The sequence below is a fragment of the Piliocolobus tephrosceles genome, chromosome 3 (genome assembly GCF_002776525.5).
Source record: "Piliocolobus tephrosceles isolate RC106 chromosome 3, ASM277652v3, whole genome shotgun sequence".
NCBI lineage: Eukaryota > Metazoa > Chordata > Mammalia > Primates > Cercopithecidae > Piliocolobus > Piliocolobus tephrosceles.
Window position 1 is genome coordinate 85,770,390 of NC_045436.1, and position 25,731 is coordinate 85,796,120.

The following is a 25,731-nucleotide window of genomic DNA, read 5'->3' on the forward strand; positions in this document are numbered from 1 at the left end:
GAATCCTATTTCAGTGAATCTTTTAGTGGGGTTTATACTGCAAAAAAAAATGTGTGTAGGGCATTTATTTCTGGCAACTTTCATAAAAATTGTTGTGATGGTTGCGTATAAAAATTTCCTTATCCTTCAATAGACAATAGATCCCAGAAACTTCCTAGAAGTAATCTATTCCAGATTTAACATTGCTTTGACATAAAATGCAGTTTTGTGTAGTTTTAAAATGCAAATTAAAAAATATAGGATATTGGCTAAAATTTTATCTTGAAGTCAGTTATATATTGATACCATAAAACTTACTAAATCTAGGTATTTCAAGACTAACTTATGGTAAGTAGGAAAAATATGACCCAACCTTAAGATACTACAAGGATAAAATAAACTATACAAAACTGTTTGGCTATTTGGTACTAATACAACTACTTAGAACATAATGATGTTTGCTATTCTTTATTAAGTTGTTCTACCTTTTCTTATAATAAAGTATTTTTCCTTATAAATTTGATGATTCAAAATTGGCAATTAAATAATATTAAAGAAACGGTATCCTTTTATATTTTTTCTTTCTCATATATAACCATAGTCATAACATGTGTGATCCAGAATGTAATTTGCTATTTACACTTTGATTTCAGCTGTTTGCTTAGATTGTACCTGATGTATTTTATTATTCTATTTAAGGAATGTGTCAACATCAAGATATGGTGAGTTCTTTTCAAATTAACAGTAGAAACCTGACCAATATGAAAAAAGAAAAAAGTCTAGCAAGCAAATGTAATATGTGTCTTTAAAAATACATAGCAATCATTCTGGATCAATAGTTAAATTATTGCTTCAATTAAGTCAAATTAGACTTAGAATTTTTTTCTTCTAGTATTACCCAAAAGAAGGCCCCATTCACCTAATTTTAAATTATACAAATTATACAAATAAATATATAATTGTAAATTACAATGGCTAGTTAATCCTTTAAAGGCATTAATTAGAAGAGAAAAATAAAATTATCCCATTTTTACCTCTAAAATCTCTAGGTTGATCAAACACTGACCATTATTAGTACCATTTCAAGTTTCTTCCCTTTACTTTCATCAAACTGGGTTATTTATGTATGTTCAAATTAAATGGCTGTGCTTTCATGGTAATTCTTGTTGCTATTGACAACCAAAGCAGCCATGCAAGAAGAAAATGCTGTGGAAGGGAAGAAAAAAATTTATATTTCCTCCCCAAAGTTGGAGAGAGAAGGGAGCATACAGTATGTAAGAAACAGGTAAGTAAAAATGTATCAATTTTAAAACTATTAGCCTTTCTTACTAATTGATCAAAAGTTTAAATTTTTTCACATGTGTTTTCCAACTCCCATTTAAATAAAAGGATACTGTCTCTAGGAATCAGAACTTAATATTCTGGAAATGAAAAATTGGATTTGAAAGTACAGCATCATAAAAGGTCTGAAATATTTTAATTTAGAATTTGGACTATAGAAGAATAGCATAACTTCAATTATTGGTTAATATTTTTGTTATGAAATGTTTTTTTTTATAACAAAATGGTGACTAAAATATTACTATTTTAAACATGTCCTAGATTTTTTTTTGTTTCAGAAAAGCACTGAAAGTTGAATATGTGTAAGTCTCCGGGAATGTAACAAGTTGATAAATACCCAAGTCCAGCCTCCTTACAGAGAAAAGATCTGGAATTTCTTTTTTTGGACATTTGTTTTGCAGCTTTCTACGTCTTAAGGCAGAGAATAGCCAGGATAAGGTGCCAGCTCAAAGGTTAGATGAACATATTTCTTGAAATAATTTTGGCTAATCTATGTCTTGAAAGGCATACCTTCTAAATAATTTTACAAAGCTACAAACAAAACATTAGTTGTGTTTTTGAGTTGCTTCTCTTTAGGAAAACTATATATTTCTTAGAGATGTGTTTATTCCATACATAATTATAGTAAGTTAATTTTAATTAATTTATTACATTAAACTTTTCCCTTTCAGTTGATAATTCCTTTCTTCTGTTTTATGAATCTAATAAATTGACCTCCATTCTAACCTAAAGGACAGTTTATGTTTTTAATACTTAAAGAAGCAAATATAAAAACAAAGTCCACCAAATGAAATTACTAACACCAGCCTATCATTAACCTGAGGGAATTGTATTTCATATTCATTAATTCTCCATGGAACAACTCAGGTAAGAAATATTTTTTATTGCATGACATATGTAAACAGTTATAATAACACCTATGGGCATTTATGCTCTTGTTTTAGGTACATAAAGGGTTCCTTGTTTACAAAGATATTTTTGGCAGTAAATGATGTCACTTATCACCCTATGACACTTTAGTGAAAAACTTTGGTGAAATATGTGGAATCGTAATGTTTAATGGAATTGGTTCTAAGAAGACAATGTTCTTTTTGTTTGTTTGTTTGAGACAGAGTCTTGCTCTGTTGCCCAAGCTGGAGTGCACTGGCATGATCTTGGCTCACTGCAAACTCTGCCTCTTAGGTTCAAGCGATTCTCCTGCCTCAGGCTCCTGAGTAGCTGGGTTACAGATGCCCACCACAATGCCTGGCTAATTTTTTATTTTTACTGGAGATGGGGTTTTGCCATGTTGGCCAGGCTGGTCTTGAACTCCTAACCTCAGGTGATCCGCCGGCCTTGACCTCCCAAAGTGCTAGGGTTACAGGCATGAACCACTGCATCTGGCTTGGCAATGTTCTTTAAACTGATTGAACAAACTATCACATGTCATGAATATATATATTTATATATTATATATTTAATATAATATAATATATTTATAATAAATATTAATATAATATATAAGTATATAATAATATATTTAAATATTAAATACATAAATATATTATTTATATATTATTATAATATATTATATATATATAGAGAGAGAGAGAATGGAGAGAGAGAGCCAGCTATTACCTGCATGATACCTGCATGATCCAGGACCAACTACTGCAGATATCATCCCAGTAAAATGAAGCTCTAGGCATTCACGTCACTCACGATCAGTATTGAAAGCCCACAGAGGAAGGCAATACTGAATAAGAGGCATGTTTTGGTATAGGATTCTGTGAGAACATGTCTTAGGGGGCAGCAGCCCAGACCAGCAGTGATGGAGTGGTGATGGCCCAGCTGAATCCCAAGGGATAAATCAGTCATGTGAAGAGTATCCTGGGCACACAGAAAAATGCATTTAAAACTCAGGAGCCAGAGGGAGGAGCACATTCCGAGAACTGTAAGAATCTCAACCCAGCATATGTGGGATATATGTATGAAGGGCATCTGATGAGAGATGCAGTGGGAGAAGTGGGAAAGGGCTGACTCCTGGAAGGCTTTTGATATCATATTAAACACATTTGCCTTAATCACAAAATTGTAGAGGAACACTGTAAAGATTTTAGGCAGATAAATTACATAATATTTCAGAGGATACCTGGTGCTAATGGATCAGATCTAGCACTCAGGTGAATTTAATTTTGCTTGGAGTGTTTTAACATTTTTTGAAATTCATGTAGTTGTCAGTGTTTCACAGGAGACATGGATATATAAGAGTTGGTTGAAAACTCAGTAGGTCTGCATTGCTGCGAGGAGTCTATCAGCTAGGACCTCTTCAGTAGCTGGCCCATTTGGAAGAAGCATGTGCTTCATTTCCCTGTGGGGCTCACTTCCTTTAGTGCAAATATCTGGGACCTGTAGGAAGTCAACCTGGTGAGAAATTAGGCTTCATTTTAAGTAGTGGTGGTGGGAACAAAGAGAAGGAGAGGGATTGAAAGATACTTAAAAAAAAAAAAGGATGGACAGGCACACAGTGTTAGGGCAGCGGTGGGGCACATGGGCTTGGCAGACAGACTTGCTGCCACCACAAATTGTGTTTTTGAGAAACTTAACAGTCTGAGCTACAGCTTCTTTTTTGATAAAATATAGATAACAGTTCAGGATTTTTTTATGAGGATCAAATGAGGAACCCCAAAGCATTTGACTCAGCAACTGGCTTATATTCACATTCACATTCAGTCACATGGTGGCTGCAGTATCTGTAATGCTGGTCGTGAAAGGTGAAGAAGATGTAATCAAGATGACTCCCAAGTCTCTGGGACATCATTTGGTGAGCCAGAGAACACAGGAGAAGGTGCAGAGAATGATTCCAATTTTGGATGTGTTCAGTTTGAAGTGCTTGTGAGACTTTGAAGTAGAGAGATTTGATATGTGCTTGGATTGCAGGGTGAGATCTGAACAGAACACAGGCTATGATTTTATTTCTTTCCACTATTCTCCTACTCAAACCTTCCTTCCTTTTCCTTCGTCAATTTCAGTCAACATTGATTATTGCCACAAGTATCTCCATGGAGGAAAAGCTTTAAACCGTAGAAGAAGAATGTGGGATAGGTAAAAATCCACATCTGCTGAAATGTTATCTAATAGTTTTACATTCTTGAATAAAAGTCTTTCCAGTTTACCATTTTGGCCTGCAGTTGTAAGCAACTAATAATTCAACATTTGTTTATATCAAGGGCTGAAAAAAAGTCATCCTCTACAAACATATTTTCTTTTTTTCCCTCTTTTGGTTGCCTTTTTTTGGTTTACCTCACCACAACTCCTAACTATAAGAAAATGTTTGACTAAAAGTGAGTCATTGTTAATAATGAATGAGTACTTTTTTGTTTTTTGGAGACATAGTCTCACTCTGTCACCTAGGTTGGAGTGTAGTGGTGCGATCTCAGCTCCCTGCAGCCTCTGCCTGCCGGGTTCAGTGGACTCTCCTGCCTCAGCCACCCAAGTGGCTGGGATTATAGGCATGCACCACCATGCCCATATAATTTTGGGGCTTTTTTTTTTTTTTTTCAGTAGAGACAGGGTTTTGCCATATTGCCCAGGCTGATCTTGAACTCCTGAGCTCAAGCAATCCACCCACCTCGGCCTTCCGAAGTACTGAGATTTTAGGCGTGGGCCACTGTACCCAGCCAAGCACATTTATTTTTTAAGTTTGTATTCTGTCCTAATACAATGTATTAAAAATGAGCCCTGCCTCAAGTCCTAGCCTAAATGCCACTTTTCTCCAGTCTGCTTTCCGGATTTTCACAGCAGCAAATCTTCTGTACTTCCTCTACATATAACACCTGCATGAAGCATATCTCACATTGCCCTATATTGTGTTTATTTATGGATCTATATTATTTGTTCTGCTAGACTATTAGTTTCATGAAGGTGGAGACTCTGTCTTATACATCTTTACACCAGTGTAACAGCTTCTGCAATGCCTCGTCCAGTTCAGTTCAGTACACTTTTGAAGGTGTAAGAGCTAGTCATTTCTATTTATTAATAAAAGGGATTTAAAAAAAAAGATGGACAAGGTGTAATCTTAATAAACATATTGTGGTTTTCAGGAAACAGTTTAATGAGAAAATGAATGTATTTGTCTCCCTACCTTATGACCTTATTACATATCATAGATCTCTCTTGCTTAAGGTTCTAAAAAGAAATCAATTGATGTGCTTGAAAACATATAAAGGTAGTCTGATTGTGCCATCTACTGCTTACAGACCATCGGCTGTTCACAACTATGGGTAGAATCTTGGTTATTTGAGTAGAAACCTTTTCAGGCTGACATTGCCTTATCTGTGGAGGACTGTTTCTTGTTGTGGGCCCAGTCGCAGTAGACTGCCCTTGCATTTCCAGACTTCTGCTGCTTCATGCCTGTTGGCTTTTCTTATGCTGCTCAGTCTGAGTCAAAGGTCCTTCACCCATTCCCGTGGCGAATTTCTACTTATCCTTTAAAATTCAGCTCACATTTCCTCTTGAAAGTTTTTCCTCGTATCTTTCCTATTCCTGCCTCCCTGCAGAGAAATTCCTCCTTCTTTATTCTTTTAACACCTTGTACACCTGTCAGGTCTGTCTTTGTCAGGAGACTGTACACTACTTCAGAGCAGGTGCTGTGCATTTAAAGAGCTCAAAGTCTAGTGAGGGAGCTAGATAAGAAAAACAACTCTGAAAATATGGTGTAAGATATATATATTTAAAAGTAAACCTGTATATACATATAATTTATGATAGAAGTATGCACAAAGGCTTATGAAAGCACTGAAGAGGGTACAAACTCAGCATGAGGGGCGAAAATCTTAGGGGTGATAATGGTCAAACTAACAGGTGAAGCCTGTCTAGATATTAGTGTAGCAGATGAGGGGGAAAATGGCATTCCATGTGAAAGTGTGGAGGCACTCGAGTGTATTTTTTTTTAATAGAACAATGTTTTTATTTGGTCACAAAATGAGGCTACCAGTCTTAGTCGTTTTGACCTGATTATTTACATAAGAGCGAAAAGAGTGTAAATTTCTATACAGGCCTTCTTAAGTTGCCTCCCTGGATGTTTTCATAAGGACTCTCAGATTGGACTTTTTTATTCCTCTGTTGCTGTCCTGAAGCTAGGAAGACAAGCCCAAGAAATTATCTCCACTAGATTTCACCTACAAATAGTATAAATTTTGGCAAGTTCTTCTCTTTTCAAGGCCCCCAAATATGCCATTTCCTGGACTCTCGTGTATTTCTAAGAACTGCAATTAGCTGCTATATTTATGAATGTGATTGGTAATGAGGCCAGTGGGATAGGCAAGGGTCACATCATGAAATGTGGTACTGAATGCCATGCTGAGTGTTTGAAATAGTATAATGAGCTAAATGAACATGACGAGGAGCCAGCGAATGAGTATAAGGAGCAGAATGGCATGCCAAAATCATGGGTTAGGGAGGTCCCTCTAGCAACAGTTCAGGCCTGAATTGAAGTCCACAATGTCTGACACAGAAAGACTGTTGTGCCATCACTTCCATGACCACTCCCTTATTGATGGACATTTAAGTTGTTTTCAAATTTCTGTTTAAGGTTCTGCATCAGATAAATTTGGAATAATTATCATTTTCTTTAGAAAACAAATAAGCAAACTAAAAACACCGAAGGTCAAACTGACAAATCTAACATCATATTAGTCAAGACCCAATAACAAAATTGATTTAATTTTAAAAATAATTAATGTATACTTCAACTCATGTATCAGTGATTCTTTTAAACACAGAGACTTCGGTTGCTTAAAGAGTTGATGATAGTTACATTAAAATTTTCTGGCCCTTTGTGATGGTTCCTTAACAAACCTGCTCAAAATTACAGTATCAGATCTTTAAAATATGATAATTTTCAAATAAAAGAAATACTGTAATGTGTTTCATTATATTCTGTGAATTCTTACATTATGAAAGATACCTTTTATATATCTTTCAGATATCTATTAAATTTCCTTTTTGAAAGAATTTTTTTAGCACTACGTCTTTTTCAAACCTTTTTGACTTTCCTGAACCTATGTAATTAATCACTGCCTCTTCTGTGTCCTTAACATGCATCTGTTATCAGGACATCTTTGCTTACTTCTGTTTCTCCTTACTGGACTTATGTGCTTGAGGATGAGAACTTGCTCTCCTATTAATTTTTATATCCCCAATTTTTAATATAGTATCTTAGATACTGGGGCATTTCCTTCTTGTCATACCTATAATCCTTATCATAATTAGCATTTTATTGAGCTCTTAATAATGAGATGGGTACTGTTCTAAGTACTTTATTTGGGTTTTCTCATTTAATACTCCCAATAAACCTGTGAGTAAGCTCTCTATGAATCTTGTGAATTTACTGTTTTTTAAATTAAAAATGACAGAGCAGAGAGAAGCTGGGTAATCTGTATAGGTCGCACATTTCCCGAGTGGTAGAGCTGGGATCCCAGCAGTCTAACTCCAGCATCTATACTTGTAAACCTTTCTCTAAATTACATTGAAAAGTCAACAACTACTCACAAGTTAAATAACAGTTGTCAGTGTATTCATGTTATTGTACTCCTTTTTATATATTTCTTCCATGTTTTGTATTAAAAATTTTTTAAATCCACAGAAGAGTTGAAGCAATAGTAACAGTAAATACTCATATATCCTTATTGTTAATGTTTTACACATTTTCTTTCTCTCTCTTCCTTCCCCACCCGACCCTTCTCTCTTTCTCCCTCAGCCATTTTTAAGTACCTTACAGACATAATGACACTTCATGCCTAAACACTTCAATGTTCATCTCCAGAGAGCAAAGACATTTACTTACAAACCACAATATCATTTCACACTTGAAACATTTAGTATTGATATAATACTATGTAATAAACAATCCATATTTAGATTTCCCTAATTGTCCCAATAATGGTTTTATGGATTTTTTTATTTTTGGTCCAGATCCAATTACGAATCAAACACTGCATTTAGTTGACATGCCCCTTTAATTTCTTTAAAACAATTCTACCGCTTTTGTTTGTTTGTTTCTTGACAATGATATTTTTGAAGAGTCCATATCAATTGCTTGGTAGAATCCACCATCATCTAAATTTGTCTGTTTCTTTTGCATCATTAGATCAGAACTAAATTTATTTGTAAGAATATTATATAGATGATGGTATGTTATGATATTCCTTTTGCACATATGTCAGTTTGTCCTACTATTGGTGATACTAAGTTTGATCGCTTGATGAAGTGATATCCATCAGATTTCTCTACTGAAAGACACCTTTTTTTCTTCATAATTAGTAAGTAACCTTGGGGTAATACATTCACACTGTTTTGATATCCTGTTCCCCAACAGACTTTCACTTGGTGAAAGTTTTAACATCTATGGATAATCTTTCCTCTAATTAATTATTTCAATGGTGATTGTAAAGTTCTGTTTTTCAAGTTTCACCATTTCTTCTACATGTTTGTAGGTATTCTTCTTTGAAGAGAAGCTCACTTGTCTTCTTTTTTAGAATCACTTCAGAACCATAGATTCTTTTTTTATTCAATTGTTATCAGTAACTACTATTATTCTTCTTGATGCTCAAACAATCCCAAATCTAGTCAGTGGAACTCCTCCAAGCCAGCTCCTATTCTTTTCACATGTCTCTACCATTCTTTGAGTACTTAATTGCTTTTTGCAACAGAAAACGTATTCTAGCCTCCCTCCCCTAGCCCTCATTCCTCATTATTAGGGAGTGCAATATTTAGAAGCAAAGATCCAGGTGCTAGCTGTGGGCATTGCTACTGTTACTCTACTAAAAAAAAAAAAAAAAAATTTCCAAATAAATATTAACACTTTCTTATGTGTTCTTTAAGTCGTATTTGGCATTAATCTAAATTCCACTCTAGCACAATGAAAACAGAAAGAGAAAGTTAAAATTTCTAGTTACCTGAAAACAACAATAGTGCTCAGAGAATTTCTTTAAGTGAAAAGGGAAAGTGCTTAATTATGACAAATAAAACTTAGCTTGAGATGCACATATGCAGATGCTGCCACTTATTTTGGGGGGGACACTTCAGGAATTTAAATAGTGAGAGATCAAATAGATACTTGATAAATGTGTCTGAATTGGATGTTCCCAGACACAAAAATAAAATGAGTTATTGACAGCTCTTGGGAGACAACATTATAAAGACTGGACACTTCATTTAACTTTATGTTCCAGATTATCATTGAGTAATTGACATTGGTATTTGACTATGGTTTGTGGTTAAGTTCTTAATTGCAATGATGTTAAATAAAATGTGAAGCCCAGAGCAAATAGCAACAAAATAGTTTTCTTAAGTTATAGATTGTAGTCTGAACTGCAACTTTTCCCTCCTTTTAAGAAGTATTTAAGTTATGTAAATGTTACTTACTTTTATGTTTTTAATCATTATTAACATTCTCTACCCCTCTCATCCTTTCTTGCTTAGTATTTTGTTATAATCAAATGCACTCAAAATGCTGGACTTTCTGGTCTTTTTCTGACCACCAGAAGACGTAGTGGATTGAGCATGGAACTGGGATAAGACATTTTTTCCTGAAATTGGTCAAGTCACTTAATATTTTGCATTTTTACTTGTTTACTTGTAAAATGAAGATAGTGTTACTCTCTCCTGCCTTATATGGATATCATGAGGATAAATTCAGTCAGTCATATAAAATGGTTTAGAGTTCTGTATTCATGAGGGCATTTAATATGTCTTATAGTGATAACAATCAGAGGCATTGTTATTCAGCTTTTACTGCAGCAGGAATTTAGATTTGACCATCAGATAATTGACACTATAGTACAGGGTATTAGGAAAGCTGGAAAGATGTTTTCCCCTGGGGATCTTGAACAGTAGGATTCTTTCATCTAAGTTTTGTTCTGTACATGTTATGCAATGGCTCAGGGCACTTTTCAGTGGACCACTGTAAAATTTCCCTCCATTCCACCCAGGTCCTATTAATATAGCAGTGAGTTGTTTCATATTGCTTTCAGCAACTTCCCCTCTTCCAAGGCCAATTACCATTTGAAAAAGTCATTCCTTATCATATTTTCTTGTTCTCCTCAAATGAATTTGTCCATATCTGAATTCGGTGAAGCTTGTTGGGTATAATAACAGCTTTGTGAAGTCTTCCAGTTTCATATCTATTCATTCTTCTGCCCTGCCCTTGCATGTTTCTCTGCCCCCTTTCTTTCTGTGAACATAACCTGGAGGACAAGGTTTTTCGTTCTGCTTTTAGTGGTGCCATGTCTGCATAATAACATGATGTAGATTGAAAAAATTACAAATGATTCTTGGAATTCTAAAGATAATCTTATTCATATTGAGAAAATCCTTCTCAAGTTACTAACTACCATTGAGATTGGATTGGCTTTTCCCTTGTTACTTTTCAGAGCCCCCATCTCCTTGGGCATCTCAACATATCCTTAGTTTTCAAATGTTGGCACTTTACTCCCGGCACTATTACCTTACATAAGAAACATTATAGGATTGTTGTGGGAGTTTAATTTTCTCATAACTTATTTGATAGTTCACTGCTTATGTTAGAGTTAGAAACTATTTTCCAACTCTCAGAGACCCAGTTACATCAGTTAGGATGGATTTTTTTTATTTTTATTTTTATTTATTTATTTATTTATTTTGAGATGGAGTCTTGCTGTGTCTCCTGGGCTGGAGTGCAGTGGCCGGATCTCAGCTCACTGCAAGCTCCGCCTCCCAGGTTTTATGCCATTCTCCTGCCTCAGCCTCCGGAGTAGCTGGGACTACAGGCCCGCCACCTCGCCCGTCTAGTTTTTTGTATTTTTAGTAGAGACGGGGTTTCACCGTGTTAGCCAGGATGGTCTCGATCTCCTGACCTCATGATCCGCCCGTCTCGGCCTCCCAAAGTGCTGGGATTACAGGCTTGAGCCAACGCGCCCGGCCTATTGTTTTATTTTTGAGACCAAGTCTCACTCTGTTGCCCAAGCTGGAGTGCAGTGGCACAGTCTCGGCTCACTGCAACCTCCACCTCCCAGGTTCAAATTATTCTCCTGCCTCAGCCTCGAGTAGCTGGGATTACAGGCACCCACCACCACACTTGGCTAGTTTTTTGGTAGAGATAGGGTTTCACCACGTTGGCCAGGCTGGTCACGAACTCCGAGGATGGATTTTTAAGACTAAACTTTTAGATTGCGATCAAACAGAAGAGGCTTGGACATGTGACATTAAATAACTATGTTTGTTTTGCCAGTTGAAACTTGTTTCTTTTTCTAGTTAAAACAATGACTTAGAGGTTATTTTGAGGGCACTTTGGAGATTATGCTACAGGAATGTTAAGAGAGCAAATTTTGAGTGTGATTGCCCATTTGGACTTAATTCTGGCAACTGATTTTGGGGGAAAATGTCTATCATTTGTTGATTATCTGTGATTTTTACCTGGACTTTATTTAAGCTTTATTAAATTGCTAAACACTATTTGGATGCTAGTGATAGCAGACCATCAAATACGGCCCAAACTTCTTGTTCCTGATCCACACGAAGGTCAGAGAAGCAACGCTGCATTTTCTGATAGCCAGTAGCACCAGCAGGCACGTTGTTTACTCCAAACAAGAATATACTCTATTTTTAATGCTTTTGAAGACCACTGAAAATAGATCATTTATCCTTTTTTATTTTTTTGAGAAGGAAGGATGACCTGATATTCACAGAGTAATGCAGTTTGCTGAAAAGGTTGGTTTTTGCTGACCCCTGAGAGCTCACATTACAGTGGAGTGTGTTATTGGAAGGTGGGACAGTTTATACAGAGGTTGGGAATTACTTTTCTCAGTTTTGAAATGGTTATGCACTTTCTAATCTAGATGTAGAAATTTACTTACTATTTACTTAGATGTAGAAATAAAGTTTCTTTTTTTACATTCCCCTGAGTATATGGTATTGTAGGTATACAATAAATTTGACAAGTTTTATTTCTGTACTAGGATCTACTCATAACACTTCTATCCTAAATTTGTATCAAAAGGAAGCCTTTGCTGGCTTGATAATAAACACAGACGAAGTCCAGATTCCACCGCCTAATGATCAAGGAAAGTCAGGAATTGTATTTAGCTACAAGTAATGTGACACAAAGAACAGTGCCCTAAATTGCTAGGATGGTGATTTAGGGTTAATATTATGACTTCTTGCTGTACCCTCTTTCCATTCTCAAGATCGTCTCATGGTCATAAAGAGGCCACTGTGGTTCAGTCATGACATGCACATTCTAGGCGAGACCACAGAACAAGCCATGTTTTTTAGCCCTCTTTTTACACAGCATTCCAAAGCCCCACCCCATCACTTCTGCTTTCATCCCATTTAGCCAGAATTTAGTCATTTGGCTGTCCATATCTGCCAAGGAGAATAGAGAATATAGTTTTCCATTACTAACTCATCCCCCACTCAAAAAAATAAAAATGTTAAAAGCCATTCTATATTAAAGCAGAAGGGAAAGAGATATTGGTAATAATGCAGCTGGCCTTTTATGATCTGTCTCGGCCTTTCTTTTGATCTCATCTGCTGTTTTAAGCACTTTACACTGTAGCCCCACGAGAACACTTTGCACTCACTAAGAAGCAGTCCCCTTTACTGCCCCCACCACTTTGCTTATTTTCTGAAAGTCTTTTGTCTCCTATTCCACTGCTCTTACCTCTAACACACTGCCTGTAACACACCGACCTGCCGTTGTAGTTTTTACACACCCTCCTTGGTTCTTTCACCTCTCTATCAAAGCCCTTGTTGTGGTTTAGCTGATATATTTTAGTTCTACAGCTAATTTTTCATACCCTCTGTGACTCTCTAATCCCCCGCCACACTTGCCTCCTATAATACAGTATATGTAACAAACCTTTGATACATATTTATTGAATTCCATTCCAGACCTAATGCCAGAAAGATAACTTTGTGCTATAAAGGAGAAAATCTTTTTGTGCAACAGTTTCCAAAGGGTTTTCTTTTTCTAAGAATAAAGAAATTGACTATATCAACTTTATAGGTGTCCTACCGCATTTAATAGCCATTGGCTAATCTAAGGGTTCTTGGTTACTTCACTGAATAGCCTATCAGATGGAACTGCAAACAACAGTTTGTTTTGAAATAGGACTCCCTAAACATGGAAGAAACATTAACAGTCTTGGCCTGTTGGAATGTGTGCATTTGATGTGCCCAAGATTAGGGCACTCTGCTTGAGAACACATAACAAAAAGGGAAGAGGAAACAATAAAAACTTTGTTCCTATAAAGCACCTGAAAGTGCTATAAATTGATGGTTATCAAGCTGGTCGAGGGTCCAAAGGCTACAGCCTGGGGGCCTCAAGTTTAATTGTTTTATAAAGTGTACTAAATAAATTTTTTGTATTTTTAAGTGGTATTTTTAAAACTACTTTTTCATGCTTTGAGAGAGTTTTCCGAATTCCAATTATTTTAAGGGGTTATTTCCTGGACTTGCACTTAATGATTTTGAGACATTTACATTTTTTTCAATATGGCATTCTGTGTGCCTCAGTGATACATGGTTATTCAGGTTGCATGAATATACATATATGTGTAGATTTATGGAAGATCATCTTTTTAGATTAAAAATAATTTTTAAGCTGATATTTCTTGGTGATAGGGCCTAGAAATTACATAGAGTGGCTTACTTCTGCAACTTATTTTAAACTGCACATAAACCATCCGCCGAGTGTACAGTTAGCTAAAGAGTAATATTAGAAAGGCCCTCCTGGACAGTTTATTTCATTTCACAGATATGAACACAATTGTTTCCCTTTGAATTTAATGCCATGTTTAAAATCAGATTTTAAGAATTTTTCAAGGGCATTTCCCTATCGTTTACACTCTGCTCGTCTTTTCTTTCTGCAGTCTTTTACATTAAATACCTCCTACACAGCACTGTCTAAGGATTTGTGGTGGTACAGGGTCCAGCTGGGATGACAAACAGGCAAGGAAGGCCTGAAACTAAAATTAGCAAAGAAGCCCTATGGAATGGAAGGTGAGGGAAGGGTTAGTGAGAGTTGGGCAAGGAAACGTAGAAAAAAAAAAAAAAACATGCACATCAGTTTCGCAGCAGTATAGAGTCTTAAAGGAAACAATGTTTGATAATTATCAGAGAGGAAACTGAGAGCATATCCCAGAATGGAAAACAGCATGGGTTAAAATGGGTAGGAACAGGTGTCAGGGGCTTCAAAATTCGGGGTCATTGTTGAGTCCATTGCCCTTGCTCTTCAAGGACTATCTGCTCTTCACTCAGTGATTATCGAAGCTCATTTCTTCCTGTCACCAACACAAATCATACCTTCTTCATGTCAGACCTAAACTATTTCACTGGCCTTGCAACTGTCCTCTCTGCCTCTAAACTCTCTCCAGTCCATCCTACATATCATCACCAACGCTTTGATAAGATTCCCAGAGCTTTGATTTGTATCAGGCAGTTCTCCTGATGATGATAAATATATGGAAACTTCCCATTTCCTAGAGATAAAGTGCATGTTTCTCATTCTGAAATGTAGGGAACATAATCACCTGATACCACTCACCTGCTTGTTTCTCACTCTTCCTCCACCATTTACCCATGTCTTTAGCTTAATGAGCCCCCTGTGTGTCTCCTAACTAAACAGCGGCTTACACGGCTATGAAATATTCTTCTCCTTGGGTAGTCTGCTCCCTTCTCTGTCTACTCATGCTTCAAGATTCAACATAAGCCTCCTCTATGAGGCTTTCTGCACGAATGTATATGGATTTGCTTGTGAGATGATTTCTTCACAGATTTCATATTGCTGATGAATAAATATTGTTTTGAATAAGAAACGTGGTTTTGTCTTTTTATCTAGATTGTAGACTCCTTGAGACCAGTGCCGTGCTATACAATTATTTTTCGTCTATTATAGTGTCTGACATAGGGACATGCACATATTTGGTACGGAGCAGGGTTTCTGAGTCTGGCACGATGACATTTTGGGCTGGATAATTTATTGTTGTGGCGGGTTGTCTGAACATTTTAGGATGTTTAGCAGCATCCTTGGCGCCTATCCACTAGATACCAGTAGTATCCTCTCCCTAGTGTGACAACCAAAAATGTCTCCAGACATTTCCAAATGTCCACAGGGGGAAAAAGTACCCCCCAGCTGAGAATTACTGATAGAGAATAAGCAGAATAAATTCCAATTAAGCAGTGAAAATATTTGAGTGATGGTTTATAGTATTTTGAAGTCTTGAGAAAGTGGAACTCAGTTGATGGAAAAGAGTAAATGTCAAACTGAGAACATCCTATTTGCTATGTTAGGGCATAGAAAGGCCATTATAGATTGAAAAGCAGTTGTAATGTTAGGATTAAGAAAGATCAAGATACAGAAATACCCTTGAATTGAAGTTCCAAAACAATGTTGTTTTAGTTTTTGTTTCATTTTGAATCATTTCATACTTAGGAATATTATTTCTAGTAAAATAAATATTTTATGTTTAGTTAGAAATTTATCTGTATTTCATACATACTTAGTATTTGTGGACTAAGCACTGCTATTTGAAGTATATTTGAGAAATTGAGTTTGAAATTGTGGGTACAGGACATTGTAAAGTTGTAACTATGAACAAATATCAGTTATGCTTATGCATAGTTTTACCTAGGTTTTCTTTTATTTGACTATTTGAGTATTGTCCTTGAATTTAAAATTCAGCCTCAACTGATACACACATACACACATATACACACATAACACGTGTGTGTGTGTGTAGCTTACAGAATGTTTATAGGAAACTGATTTTGTATATTTTGGCTACTTTGTTGTAAATTCTCCTTTTTTTCTTTTATTATTAAACTAATACACGACATTAGTGCTATATGATTGGTGTTTCGCTGACCTAGAAATAACGCATGCCATCTTCTTTTCACAGCTGTGTGCCAACCACGATGCAAACATGGTGACTGTGTTGGGCCGAACAAGTGCAAGTGTCATCCTGGATATGCTGGAAAAACCTGCAATCAAGGTAGGAAAACAGTCTGACATAAATACACAATCAAAGACACCTCTATTACTCCCAAATTAAAAATATTCTTATCTCAAACTACTTTCTGTAGCTATTTTTCCACAAATATGTGAGCTGCCATTTTGCTGATAAATAAAAATGTATTAATGATAAATGTTGTAAAATTTTTTTTATCAAAGGACAATTAAACAAATTGTATCCTCTTATTCTCTGATACTAATTCAAATGTATTTTGAAGAAAAGAATCACTGCATCAGTAATTTAGAAGCCTTCTGGTACTCCTTGTTCTTCCACTAACTAGTTGGAAATCCTTGGCCAAATAATTAACCACCTCAGACCCCAGGTACTGCTTCCCTTTAATGCTAAAGTCAGGTAGGGGGTTTGATTTGAAATTTGGAGTTTCCTCCTAACTCTGAGCCCTTTGATTCTGTGATTAAATCTCCCTTCAACTACTGACCAGTTTGGAATGTTTCCATGATAAATAAAAATGATTAATTTAGCAAGCACTTTTTTTAAAACTCAGTATCAGTTGTTTATAGAAGCAAATATTTATTCAACACTCATAGTGCCGCAGGTACTTTATATATATTATCCATTTTTATTGTTACAACATTAGGAAGTAGAGCATTATTTATTATAATTAAGGTATAATCTATTGTTAATCCATTTTTTATTTGGAGAGACTGAGGGATAGGAATATTAAGTGTCTTGCTCAGGTTCACAGAGTTAGTAAAAGAGCTAGCATGTCAACTTAGAGCTATGGTCTATATAATCCATATTTTTTCTACTATATTAGTTTTGGATGAAAAAATATATTTGGAAATGTGATCCTTGAACTCATGCTAACAAGTCAGACAAGGCTTGTCTTGTTAATTAAATTCATTAAAAAATTTCCATTATTGGCCAGGCGTGGTGGCTCACGCCTGTAATCCTAGAACTTTGGGAGGCCAAGGCAGGCAGATCACCTGAGGTTGTGAGTTCAAGACCAGCCTGACCAACATGGAGAAACACTGTCTCTACTAAAAATACAAAATTAGCTGTGTGTGGTGGCACATGCTTGTAATCTCAGCTGCTCAAGAAGCTGAGGCAGGAGAATCACTTGAACCCAGGGGGCGGGCGGTGGTTGCGGTGAACTGAGATTGTGCCATTGCACTCCAGCCTGGGCAACAAGAGTGAAACTCTGTCTCAAAAAAAAAAAAAAAAAAAAAAAGGAAAGAAAAATTTCATTATTAGGAATTAGACTAGAAATAAAGATTAGAGTTAGATTTCACTAAACAGATAAGAGTCAAAAATAAAAAAGATGAGTCAATTTTTACTTATTTCTTAAATTATACTCACTATCATCTTAAATGTTAGGTGAAATAATGATATGGTGTCTAACTATCCCTTACATACTTACTTGACCTCATCTGATATAGAAATGATATTGCTGAAATACTACTATTCTTCAGTGTCTGATACTTATTTCAAGATATTCCTTGAGGTATGTCATGTAAACTAGTGATTTATAGACACAGTTTTTTTTCACTATTTATTTTTATTTTTTAAATTTTACTTTAAGTTCTGGGATACATGTGGAGAACATGCAGCTTTGTTACAAAAGAATACATGTGCCATGGTGATTTGCTGCACCTATCAACCTGTCATCTAGGTTTTAAGCCCTCCATGCATTTATTTGTCCTAATGCTCTCCCTCCGTTTGCCCCCCGCCCCTGACAGGCCCCGATGTGTGAAGTTCCCCTCCCTGTGTCCATGTGTTCTCATTGTTCAACTCTCATGAGTGAGAACATGTGGTGTTTGGTTTTCTGTTCCTGTGTTAAGACACAGTTTTTGCAATCATCCAGAATGCTGATTTTTGAAAACATACTCAAAATGGTGGTTCATGAACCATCAGATGGAATTATTCATGAACCATCAGATGAAATCCACACTAGCAGAAATGACATGTCCCAATGGTAGAAGTTGCTATTCTAACGTGTGTTCTTGTATTATCTGCTATTTGATTTAGAACTGATTTTCCCAATGCTTGTTTTCTCTCTTATAATACTCCTTTTAACTTGAAATTTACCAAACACACCTGCATAATCTTTTTAAATAAGTGGTGCTCTTATTATCTCAGTTTGCTCTTTTAAAAAATCCACTTGATTTTTCTTCCCCAGCGTAAGTTTACAGGTAGCAGTGTGTTAGGTTCTGGTTATTGAATGCCAATGTTCATCTTAGAATCTCAGTATACTTCTTTTTTTTAAAGTGGTGAACATAAGCCCTCAGATGTTTCATTAATGTCAGCACTGTAAAACGCTGTTGTCCAAACATGAGGATATAAAATATAAAGAAGACGATTAAAATAAGTCACTTTTGAGATTGCAGAGAAATTCATTTAAATTTCTTTGCAGGAGCTGCATCAACTTTAACACGCTTCAAAGACATGCGTTACTATTATTGAAACAGGGTTCATCACTGGATAGCTCTTATTTTCAGAAAACCAGTTTAACATGTACTTTTTTTTCTGTAACACATACCTATTTCTCTAAAGAAAAAATCGAATATATCAAGTTAAAATCTTGTTCTCCAAAACCATATTCCTTAAAGAGAAGAGGATTTGATTAGTAGCAAAATGGGATTTTACACCTGCAAAAATAGTGCTGGCACTGAAAATGTAATTTCAAGTCCAGTTTTGAAAATAAAACTACAGCTTAAAATAAACTTAGGTATTGTAATCATCTCTTGTTTTGCCCTCCTCACAAAAAAGCAGTGACAGGTTCCTAATGGCTAGGTTTATGCTCCTTGAGAGTAGAAACCCTTTTTATTGCCTCTCTGATTTCTAGGTTCCTGAAAACTATTATTAACGTGACTTGCACATGGTAAATGCACACTAAATATGTTAAATGAATGACAGTTTCATCTAATGGTTCTTAGTCCTGAACACCCGTGGAAACTTGAAAGAGTTCCACAGGTTCTTGGTACAGCATCTTAGAGAGTCTCTGCATCCATACACTGAGGTCTCTGTCAGGATAAGGGAAGCTGCCATGTGTGGCCTGGTTGAGTGTGAGAGCTGCCTACAGACTCCCATAAAAGTTGTTAGAGAAAATGGTTGATAGTGCCTACATAGGAGATTAACTTAGACTGTTTTCATTCAGGCCCACGCGTTTTAATAAAATAGGAAATACGCTTCACAGATAAGGGAAATCAAAGAGGCTCCTTTTTTCTCAAGGAGAGAAATGTCAAAAGGAAGTAAATTTGAAATAGCTTTACAGAACTGAAAATTAGCTTTTGATTAAAAGTAGCTTTTGGTATATGACAAGTTTTCACTGAGAATTTTGTAGCGAGTTATGTGCTTTAAGAAATAACCCCCTGGAAACTTGCATCATGGCATAAACAGCTTGAATAAACAAGTGCTTAACCAGTGCCTTTAGAGCTGCCTGGGAAACAGCCAGAATACCATGGCAAGCTGCACTTTGGAACTGGTTTAATTTGGCAGCCTTGCCACTGGCTTAATGTGATCTGCTTTTGGTGGCTTCCTCTTCCCCACTAAGTCATTTTCTGGATTTGTTACACCTAGAATCATTATGAAATTACAGGCTTGGACTGATCATTAACATATTCTATAAGGCACATGTTACCTTTCAAAGCAGATGAAGTTCTAACCCAAATTCTGGCAAGATTCTCTTCGATCATTTGCTTCCTTTACTTTTACTTTTATTTATGCATATTTCCCTCCTCCTTGAGTTTCTTTACCAATACAAACCTCTTTTTCCCCCAGCCAGAAAAAAAAATATTATTATAGGAAATAATCTTTTTATAACTTTTCCATTGGGGAGTGATTTTTAGTATGTAAATATATCATTGCATATTTTCAGAAATGAAAGACATTCTTAGGAATTTACAGTGTACTTTGTAATAATTTCAGAAGGAAATATTTACAAATGTCAATTCCTAATGTTTTAGTATGGTTTATGTTTCATATGTTGAATTCTTTATCATAAGGAAAGAATTGGAGTCTTGTAGGTCAGAAGCAAATACTTATTTTGTGGACTAGTTACATCTGAAAGTTGATTGCTTTGCTAAGCACAAAATCTAAGGGCTTTAACCCTAATATTAAGGTGGTTACCTACAGCCCGAAAGATGTATGGTTCCTGCCAGGCGCAGTGGCTCACGCCTGTAATGCCAGCACTTTGGGAGGCCGAGGCGGGCGGATCACGAAGTCAGGACAACCAGACCATCCTGGCTAACACGGTGAAGCCCCGTCTCTACTAAAAATACAAAAAAAAAAAAAAAAAAAACAAAAAAAAAAAAAAAAAAAAAAGCTGGGCGTGGTGGCGGGCGCCTGTAGTTCCAGCTACTCCGGAGGCTGAGGCAGGAGAATGGCGTGAACCCGGGAGGCGGAGCTTGCAGTGAACCAAGATCACACCACTGCACTCCAGCCTGGGCGACAGAGCGAGACTCCGTCTCAAAAAAAAAAAAAAGGAAGATGTATAGTTTCAACTCCCAAAACCAATGTTCATTTGATCTGGACATTTAACTGGCTGTTAATAACGTAATGGTGTTGAAACAGAACGTGGTTGTTAAGTCTCAACTCTCTACTTTGAGTTTCACCCATCTTATCTTTTGGTAAACAAATAATGGCAACAGTTAACACTTTTTTTTTTTTTTTTGCATAAAGCTTCTTACGTATGTTCTAGAAACCTAATTTCTTACATTTAAATGATAATATTGACGATCTATTATGCTGTTATGTAAATAAAATCTTTATGCAATTCATACATTTGTTCATAATTTTGGAGTATTTTAAACTACTATTGTACAACGTGATAGTGTAGGGAAAAAAATCTTAAGTTGGTCGTTTAAGACTTCAGTGACCTTAAATAGAGCAGGTGGATTATAATCAATATTTTTATAATTTGTTTTTTGTTTTCTTCCTTCTGTTTATGACTAAATAATACTTTTTAAAATGATGATCTCTTGTTTGGAGTTTTTAAAAAAATTGTATGACAATGGATTGCTCATTTATAATGTGTGTGTTGTCCTTGGAAAACAAGATGACAGTGATACATTTTTAAGAAAATTAAAATAGAGGAAAAGAGAAACCAGAAGAACCATAAAATAAACTATTGTTTATAAAGTATCTAATGCATTTTTTTTTAAACTCTACCAACTGTATGTAATTGTTTAATATATACTTGTAAAGATTTTTAGGGCTAAAATTGACATCAGTTCAAAGTTGACTCTTATTACCTTCTTCCTGGTATGAAGACGAGCACATCCCAACTCCTCTTGACCAAGGCAGTGAACAGCCTCTTTTCCAACCCCTGGATCACCAAGCCACAAGTTTGCCTTCAAGGGGTGAGCGTGTATTGTCCCAGGTGGTCTGCTTTTGCCACCTGCATGGCTTCCTGCAGTTATGTCACTTCTTGCAAATGTTCTGAAGACTAGCCCAGGTGTGTCCAGCCTTCAGCCCTGAGCATGTACAGCAAGCAGCAGGAATTGCCACCTGGTGCTGATTCTCTATGCTCTGAAAAGCATGGAGCTCTACTGTCCTTTTAATGCATCGAGTATCATTGCTTTTCTTTTTCTTTTCTGAATTTTGAAATATTTTCTAAAAATCAGATAGCAAAACAACTTTTTTCATATGTAGGCAAACTGAGGAGTTCCAAAGCAAGTGAAATTGGGGGTTTGATGCCCTTTGCCAAGTAGATTTTAGAAATCAAGTCCTCTTCCCCACTCTTGAGGTACAGAGTTTTAGGTTACCTGAAAATCAAAGTATACATTAGTGACCTTCTTTTGGTATACATTGTGTAACATCAGATAGCCTAAGTTCTGATTCCAAGATGGCATTTAGTTGCTATTTGATTATAAGCAAGTCATTAACCAATCAGTAACAGGGAGACAGTAATTCCTGCCCTATTTGCCTGTGGGGTTGGCGTAAGAATAGAAACACCGAAAATATTCATGTCTTCATCATGCTGGAAAGCTTTGTAGGAAAATAATGTGTAGCATAATTTTACAGTTCCTCTTCTAGGATATTTTATCTGTAACCCATTCATAGGTTTAAGAACTTAGAATAACTGAATTAAAATAGTTGAAATTATTAATCATTGTCTCTGCTGAGAGGAAATTTGATGCTTTTGTATATTTTCTGCACAAGGAATTAGGGCAAAAGAATTAATTTCAGTCTTTAATAATTTAAAAAATAAAGTTATGGTAGTTACATATTGACATGTTTGCCTATGACTGCCTGATTTTAGCACCAAAGCAGAGAGAAAGTCCAAATGTGTTAAATGAAAGTTTATGTAAAAAAAAAAAATCCATTGAGCTAGTTATCTTACTGAATGATCTCTTCCGAATTTTTCAGCTACTTTTTAGTGTCTGCATGCTAATAAAATTTCTGATTTTTTTCCTGAAGTTTAATAATAATGCTATGCAGCTTGCATTTCCATTCTGGACCAGTTCCCTTCTCCCTCTCCTTCTGCCTCTCCTCCCATCCAAACTCCTGAATCCACCAACCTACTGAAATGTATTCCTGACAATAATAGATTCACTTTAAGACTTATATACGTAATAATTGAAGCATTATGAATGTAAGTGGCTTATTGTAAAGTTCTATCCTTTAGTATAAGATAAGCACATGAAAGAATTCATTACATCTTTTAATTTTCCTGTTTGATAGATTTTCCTTATATATATTATAAACCTCCAGAGAAAAAGGAACATAAGTAAATTTACAACAAAAACACCAACGTTTTATTTCCAGGTTCTCTTATCATCTTTTAAGATTTATTTGAGACAGTATGATCAATGACTTCATTTTGTTCTGCTTATTATTGTAGGAGTATTTACTATAATTTGGAAGTAGTTTTTTAATTTCTTGCTTAATTGAAGAATATCCAATATATTGTGATAATGAATACAGCATTTATAGAAAGCAGCACATATTAACTTACTTAATATGACACTAGGTCAATGAGAAAAGAAGGTAACATAATTAAATACAAGAAACTCTTAAGAAAACTGAGGACAAAAAGGCTTCTTACCAGGACACCAGATGCATTTAATCTTTTGAAGCTCTGTACTTTAGGAAAAGTCTGATATTTGGCAAATTTTGATAAACATGGATGACTGTGGAATCTTATAGTATCTGAAGTGGCTTTCATAAGGGTCATTGTGAAGTCTTAGGAGACACCTGCCTGTGGCAGATGGGGCAATGATGGCAGTCACTAGGGATATTAACAACAGTCAGCTGTCAGGGCATGTCATCCAGACCATCAACAGCTGGTGGAGCACAGCTTTCTCAATTGCTTTCCATGTTTTGGATACTCATATGCCCATTAATAACAGGTAAAATAGCCAATATATGTCCACATTTACCCATTGAATGTTACATGTATTCTTCCTTTCTCGTATTATTTCATACAGTCCAGATTTTTTTGGACTCATGACAGCATATTGGCTTTCTTTCCTTTCAGTTTCATGATTCTTAACCCCAAAGTGCTTTTGCTATGGGAACAGAAGGATAAAGTTGGGTCAAAGCCATTATCTAAAACCACCAGCAGCTCCAGTCCAGATTATGAATACTACCATAGCAATCCTAAGGGGCCCTTTATTGGCCCAGACTGGAGCCAAATTGTATAAAAGCTGCCCTAATTGGGCTTCAGGTTTAGTTCATGGTCATAGTGTCTGAAGAAATTTCCATCAGCATAAATATTCCTTGTTTATGAGCTGCCTGGAACTGTAAACACCTAATCCATTCCCATCGGGAACTCACAACAGTTTCTGTCACGCTCTGAAAATAAACCTAGGGATTCTTAACTGACACATAAACAAAAATCCATCAATATCCTTTTCTTGAGATATAGGTTTTGATTTTACTGTGTTATTTTGTGGTTTTGTTCTATTTTTATTTAGTGCAGAAAAAATATTTGAAACACAAAGCCTTTTTCTAATGCCATATTTGGTTTTAAATGCTATTTACTATAATATTAAAAAGATTTATCAAAGACAGGTGTGACTCTGCAGGACCATATTAGGAATAGTCATTAATTCCTCTTAAAAGATGAGAAAAGATTCCCTCTCATTTTTAGTAAATACTGAAATACAAAGTAGAAGAATATGGGAAGGGTAGAAAATTTCTTTCTCAATCATTCTTCCTTGATTCTTGCTTCAATTAACAGAGGGAGAAAACATTTTTGATACTGTAATCTGCATGGCACTTTCTATGAGGAAATTTTTTTTGAAATATTTTAGAATGTGATTTTGTTTTAAAAACCCTTAACTAGTCAAGAGACAATAAAGTAGAAATTTGAAGAAAGCATAGGAGATGACAAAAGTTTTTGGTTTATTTAACCTTTCCAGGATTTGCCCAGCTGGGGGTCTGCTTACAGTTGCATTCAGGGCAGAAAAAAGACCTACTTGGAAAATCAGTAAGATATGAAAATTTTTTTAGATGTGATAATTATTTGGTGGTTTTTAAAACATAATGGAACTTGGTGATTTAGTTAAGTGAAATATACAGATTTCCAATAAATGAGCAGATCAGACTGAAATAGATTAGATTTGAAAACAATTTTGCAACTAGACAAATTATATTTCTTATTCAATGACATGGATTAATAGATAATTAACTTATGCTAATTGGGTACTTATGCTGGTGGTTCCAGACAAACATGTGGTCACATTTCTTTTTAATGAAGTGTATATTTTAGGCATTACTATTTCAATGTTTATTTGTCATTATGAGTTTTATGTTCACTTGAGGCAGTGTTTAATTTAGGTTAAAACTTTTTTATAATGTGAAATTTATTAATTCATTTCATATTGATACTTAAACCAATAAACCTAAAATACATGATAGTCTATTACGTTTTGTCCATTAGTATTTCCATATGCCTTTCTTAACTGCGGAATAAATGAAAATATGTTGGTGGGTGTTTTAAAGTTCATTTTGTGACTTGAATGCATTACTAAAGCAGGAAACTGAAGTTTCTTCTTTAATCTGAAATCATATAAAATCTACCAGATTGAACAAGAAAAACTACAATAATGATCACTCTTAATTTATTTCTTTCTTATCCTCTGAAAATATAGCCTATATAGCCTTCCCTTGGGAAGGTCAAAGCAGTCAAATGTTTTTAAATCTGTACAGTTCCTGTAAAGTAAAATATTCTCATGTAATACGTTCTTTAAACAGAGAAAGGAAGACATTGAACGAATAGGGTTACATTGTCAGGATTAAATCTAGCAATAGACCCCAGATATTTTAAGAATATTGGCAAACAGATGGTAGCTGATAGAGCACCTCTGCCCATGAGGAGGTTAGTATGCTGCTGTTTCTAGGGATGATAAGGTAGGCACCTGTTGTTGAGAATTTTCCTAACTGGCCTTTATAAACATAAATTCATAAAGGTCAT

General features: G+C 35.5%; 1 protein-coding gene across 6 annotated transcripts in view; it reads left to right on the forward strand.

Moving 5' to 3' along the window:
- NPNT (nephronectin) overlaps positions 1–25,731 on the forward strand; it is a 75,155-nt gene that overhangs the window by 15,239 nt on the left and 34,185 nt on the right. For 3 of the 6 annotated variants that reach the window (XM_023220165.3, XM_023220167.2, XM_023220164.3), the window contains exon 3: positions 16,239–16,331. In XM_023220165.3, the coding sequence (XP_023075933.1) occupies positions 16,239–16,331 (93 nt within the window). Of the gene's footprint in view, positions 1–1,721; positions 1,773–16,238; positions 16,332–21,580; positions 21,671–25,731 lie in introns of all 6 variants that reach the window. The other 3 variants (XM_023220161.3, XM_023220163.3, XM_023220162.2) reach the window with 2 other exon arrangements.